At 61.5% G+C, this 5,101-nt stretch overlaps 1 protein-coding gene across 1 annotated transcript in view; it reads left to right on the forward strand.

The window, feature by feature from the left end:
* Window positions 1-4,540, forward strand: part of EMH_0025350 (uncharacterized protein) — a gene marked incomplete at both ends in the record, with an annotated part of 5,913 nt that extends 1,373 nt beyond the window's left edge. The window contains 2 exon segments of the mRNA XM_013502435.1: window positions 1-3,003; window positions 3,007-4,540. Of these exon segments, the coding sequence (XP_013357889.1) occupies window positions 1-3,003; window positions 3,007-4,540 (4,537 nt within the window).
* Between the last annotated feature and the right edge of the window lie 561 nt (window positions 4,541-5,101).

Raw genomic sequence — 5,101 nt, forward strand, 5'->3', positions numbered from 1 at the left:
GCAGCAGCAGCAGCAGCAGTGGGGTCCTCTGGGGTTTGTCAGCATTCAGAAGGTTGAGAGGATCCGAGAGGCATCTGCTGCTGCTGCTGCTGCTGCTGCTGCTGCTACTGAAGCTGCTGCAGAGTGTACAGAACGAGAGACCCTGCTGCTGCATGCAAGTCTGAGGCCCCCCTCATGCACGCCATTTTTAAACTGCGGCAGTAAAACGCATCTCTTCTTCCAGAGCAGCAGCAGCAACAGCAGCACCAGCAGCAGCAGCAGCAGCAGCATCAGCAGCACATATCCACCTGCTCACTGTTGCTGCATCGCCGATGTGCAGGTGCACACCCCGTCCCTTCTGCTGCCTCCTTCAGCAGCAGCCCGCAGCAAGCCTGAGAGCTCCCAGCGGCTGCTGCTGCACCTGCATCCTGCATACCTCTACCTACTGGAGCAGCAGCAGCAGCAGCAGCGGCAGCAGCAGGAGCAGCAGCAGCAACGGGAGGAGGAAGATGATCTACAGCCGTGGACTGCAGCAGGAGAGGCTTTGCTCCTTCGGGCCATTCAGTGCTGTCGCGTGGGAGAAGCAGCAACGTTTCAGGTGCAGCTGCAGCAAGACAGCAGCAGCAGCAGCAGCAGCAGCAGCAGCACAGGCGAGTCAGGGCAGCAGCAGCTAGTAGTAGCACTGTCTGTACACCTTATAGACGTCCTCCCCCTCCCTTCCTTCACGCATTCATTCTTTGGAAGCAGCAGCAGCAGGAGTAGCAGCAGCAGCAGGAGCAGCAGCAGCAAGACACAGCACCAGCATGATCAGCTGACGAAAGAGCAACGCTCTTCTGACCTGCGACAGCAACAACTGATGCTGTGCATACAGTGGCAGAGGGCCTTGCTGCTAGTGCAGCGCGAGCTGCAGCAGTTTGCTGCTGCATGCATTGCTCTGCTGCTGCAGCAGCAGGACCGGCCAACTCCGTTGCTGCGTCGGCTGCTGGCGTGCGCCTGCAAGAGCTGTCGAGACACTGCAAGGCCCCTAGCAGCAGCAGAGCAGCAGGAGCAGCAGCAGCAGCCGAAGCAGCAGCACCGCAGCAGCTCCAGAGCGCCACTACCCCGCCGCAATAGCAGCATGACAACGGCAGCTGCAGCAGCAGCCCGCAGTTTACTAGGCCTAGCTTCTACGGAGCAGCAGCAGCAACAGCAGCAGCAGCAGCCAGGCACCAGCAAGCTAAGGGGCCTCCTCATGAGAGGCAGAGCAAAGATATCACGGCCCAAAGTGGAGGCAGAGCAGCAGCAGCAACAGCAGCAGCAGCAGCAGCAGCAGCAACAGCAGCAACAGCAGCAGTATCAACAGCAGCACAGCGGCTCCGTTGTCCGTAGCCTGAGTCGTCAAGGCCTGGCCTCCACGTTTCGACGCCTCCGCAGCCGCAGCATCGACAAGTGGATGTACCAGCAGCAGCAGCAGCAGCAGCAGCAGCAGCAGCAGGGTCATGTCTCCTCAGCAGCAGCAGCAGCAGCAGCAGCACAAGGTTTTCCTAGCAGCAGAGGGGACCCCGGCAAAGAGCTAGAAGGGGGCAGCCTCTGGCGTCTGTGTGCGGCTACCCGAAAAGCCAGCACTCTTCTTTTCCTCTCAGACTTTCAGCAGCTATTTGACGCTGCATGCGCTAGCAGCAGCAGCAGCAGCAGCAGCAGCAGTGGCAGCAGCAGCTGCAGCAGCGACACACCAGTGCTTAGATCCTACCGGCGGCGGCTGCGGGAGTTGCTGCAGCAGGGCGTCTGCATCCAGGGCGTGTTGGTGCAGCAGATCAGCAGCAGCAGGCTGTGGCAGCAGCTGCAGCAGGAACAGCGAGCAGCACAAGCATCCCTGTGGCAGCAGCAGCAGCTCGCGCTTTCACCGCTGTTTCTTCTTCTGGAGCTAGGCGGCCTGTGCTTCTTTGTCTGTCCCCTGCAGCAGCAGCAGCAACTCCAACGCTTTCAGCTGCCGCTGCTGCCCCTCTGCCTGCAGCGCCTCATTTCGGGCTGCGGGGAGGCTGCAGCAGCAGCAGCAACAGAGCGTGGCGACGCATTGGTCAGAGCGCGTGATACGCTGCAGAAGCAGCAGCAGCAGCAGCAGCATGAACTTGGGGCCCCTTTGGCTCTCACTGACGCTCTGCTGCCGCTGCCCTTCACTGCTGCTGCCTTCTCAGGGCTCGTGTGCACAGAGGCTGCTGCTCTTGAGGCTGCAGGAGACGCAGTATGGATGCTGCAGCAGCGCTTTCTACAGCTCCAAGACAGCCAGGAAGAACCACAGCAGCAGCAGCAGCAGCAGCAGCAGCAGCGAGTGTGGGGCCTTGTATATGAGGCTGACAGTGCGCTCCCTTCCTTTGTGCCTCTGGATGTGCCTGCAGCAGCAACGCAGCAGCAAAGGCAGCGGGCGTTCCTTGCAGCAGCAGCACCACCTTCGTTTGCTGCTGGTGATAGTAGAGGCCAGCAGCAGCAGCACCACTGGCAGCCGCTGCAGCATTGCCCCCATATCTCCCCGCACTCCTGCTGCTGCTGTGCTTCAGCAGGGCCTAAACAAGAGCAACTCTACAGCAGCAGCAGCAGCGGCAGCACGAAGGCCTTTTGCCATCGTTGCAGGGTTGCAGCAGCTCCCTCTACATGGCCAGCAGCAGCAGCAGCAGCAGCAGCAGCAGCAACAGCAAGCAGCTTTGAGGAGACACCAGCAGCAGACTTCGTCACCGGAGAGTCTTACGTCTGGACCTCAAGGGGTAGGGCCCCCCCCTTTGCGGGGGCCCCCGTCGAGTCTGTCAGCCTCGCTGTGCTGCCCAAGGCATGTGTTAAATATAGACGATCCAGCAGCAACAACAGTTGCAACAGCAGCAGCAGCAGCAGCAGCAGCAGCATGAGACTGCGCGCCAGGGCTGTAGCAGAGGCGCTGCTGCAGCGGCAGCTGCCGCATACCGACGGCCCCACAGTCCAGGCTGCTCTGAGACAGGGGGGTCTCTCTGCGGGTGTGGGTTTGTGGCTGCTGCTAGATGAGTTGCTGCTGCTGCTGCNTGCTGCTGCTGCTGCTAAGGACGAACAACAGCGGCAGATATGTTGCAGCAGCAGCGCTCAACTCGTCGCCACAGCAGCTGCATGCGTCTTACTATGCAAAGCGTTGCATAAAGTGCTGCGGTATGAGCAGCAAGTCGCGTGCTGCTGCTGCAGCCCTGCTGCTGTTTGTGAGCACTTCTCTACCTACGCCGCTCTGTGGGCGTTTTCAAGCGAAACACAGCAGCTGCTGCAGCAGCAGCAACCCGCAGCAGCAGCAGCGACAGCAGCAGCAGCAGGTGTGCAACTTGAAAAGGGTCTCCGTGAGAGCTGTTTGCTGCTGCTGCACCGCCGCGTCTGTCTGGCTCTTGCAGCCTCTCTTATCCGTGCAGATGCGCTTAGCTGCATGCTGCTGCCGCTGCCTATGCTGCTTCGCTGCTGCCTCTCCGCTGCTCTCAAGAGCCCTTCTGTTCTCTTTGAGGAGCTGCAGCAGCAGCAGCACGCGCTGCCGATCAGCCGCTACGCGCCTGCTGCTCAGCCTTGGGTCCCCGCATCTGGAGCAGCAGCAGCAGCAACGGCCGGAGCAGCACCAGGAGCAGGAGCAGCAGCAGGGGAAAGCGAAGCAGCAGCAGCAACAGCACTGGGTCTGTGGGGCCGCGTGGCGGTTAAGCCCCCGTTGCCCTGCGCGACGGCCTGTGTCTCTGCTTTGCTGCTGACGGAGCTCGTGCTGCATCCTCCTACACCCGGCAGCGCCTTGAAGGCCCCTTGCGCTGACTCAATAGAAGAAGAAGAATATTTCGTGGGGGCCCCGCTGCTCGACTGGGGTTGGTTGGGGGCCCCCGGGGCCTCCGCAGCCGCTGCCCTTCCCTTTGGGGGGGGTAGACGACTCTCCCCTCTCTCTCTGCCTGCTGCTGCTGACCTAGGGGGCCCCCTGCAGCACCCATTGAGGGCCCCCAGGGGGCCCCAAACAGAAGCGGTGACGCAGATACTGAGCCCGGAGTTTATTGCTGCTGTCCCCGCTACCCTGAGGGGGGGGCTGCTCTGCCAGCTGCTGCTGCGCGCACTGGCACCTCCAGAGCCAGCCCCGTGGAAGGCATATCGCATGCAGCAGCAGCAGCTGCAGCAGCTGCAGCAACAGCAGCAACAGCAGCAGCAGCAGCAACAGGGATATGTTCTGGGGAGACGCCTCGACGGCGTTTCTGCCGCAGCAGATGACCACTTGCTGCGGCTGCTGATGCTGCTGCTGCTGCACTTTGACAGCTGGCTGGGATTTTCAGGGCTCCCAGAGCAGCAGCAAGCCGAGTACCCTGCAGCAGCAAAGCGAACAGGAGCAGCAACTGCAGCAGCAGCAGCAGCAGCAGCAGCAAGACCCGGAGACTCTGATGGGCCCCGGCTCGTTGCCCCCTTTGGCCTAGACGGCGGGTTCTGCGCCCCAGGCAGCAGCCTGCGGCAGCACCAGCTCAGCATCTTCGCGGCCCTTTCAAATGCAGTTGAGGGGCTTCGCTTGGGGGGGCCCCCAGGGGGCCCCCAGGGCTGTCTTCTTGCTGCTGTCCTGTGAGCTTTCTCTTTACCCTCTTAGCTAGCCACACGGCCCCACACGTCGCAGCTAGCTAGCTGGTTACGCTTCTAGCTAGCTGCCTTCATGGCTAGCTAGCTGTCAAGTTGCCACGGTCTGCAGCTGTTGCGGCTGCAAGCAGCTAGCTAGCGATTGGGGGGAAAACCAGGGAACTAGGTGCTCCCTGTCAGTGTGGCTAGCTAGCTAGCTAGCTAGCTAGCTAGCTGCTGAACAAGCTCATGGGTGGAGCAGGGGACTGGGGCCTTGTGTTCTTGTTTGTGTCTCCCAGGGGCCTCTGCCGGCTGAGACGGGGATTCGCTGCCTCAGCCAAGCGGCGGCTGATGGCGGCCCTGGATATGCTGCAGCGGCACTACGGGTGCCCGCTGCTTGAAGGCAAGTGCATAGCTGCTGCTGCTCTGCTGCTGCTGCTGCTGCTGCTGCTGCTGCTGATAGGGCTGCTACTGTGTCAGCTAGTTTTGCCTGCTGTTCTTCTGCTGCTGCTTTGTCTGCTCAGAGGGGGCGGGGCATCCCTTTGCTTCTGTGTTGAGTTGGTTGCTGCTGCTG

This window comes from Eimeria mitis, genomic scaffold (assembly GCF_000499745.2).
Source record: "Eimeria mitis Houghton genomic scaffold, Emh_scaff917, whole genome shotgun sequence".
NCBI classification, from domain to species: Eukaryota; Apicomplexa; class Conoidasida; order Eucoccidiorida; family Eimeriidae; genus Eimeria; species Eimeria mitis.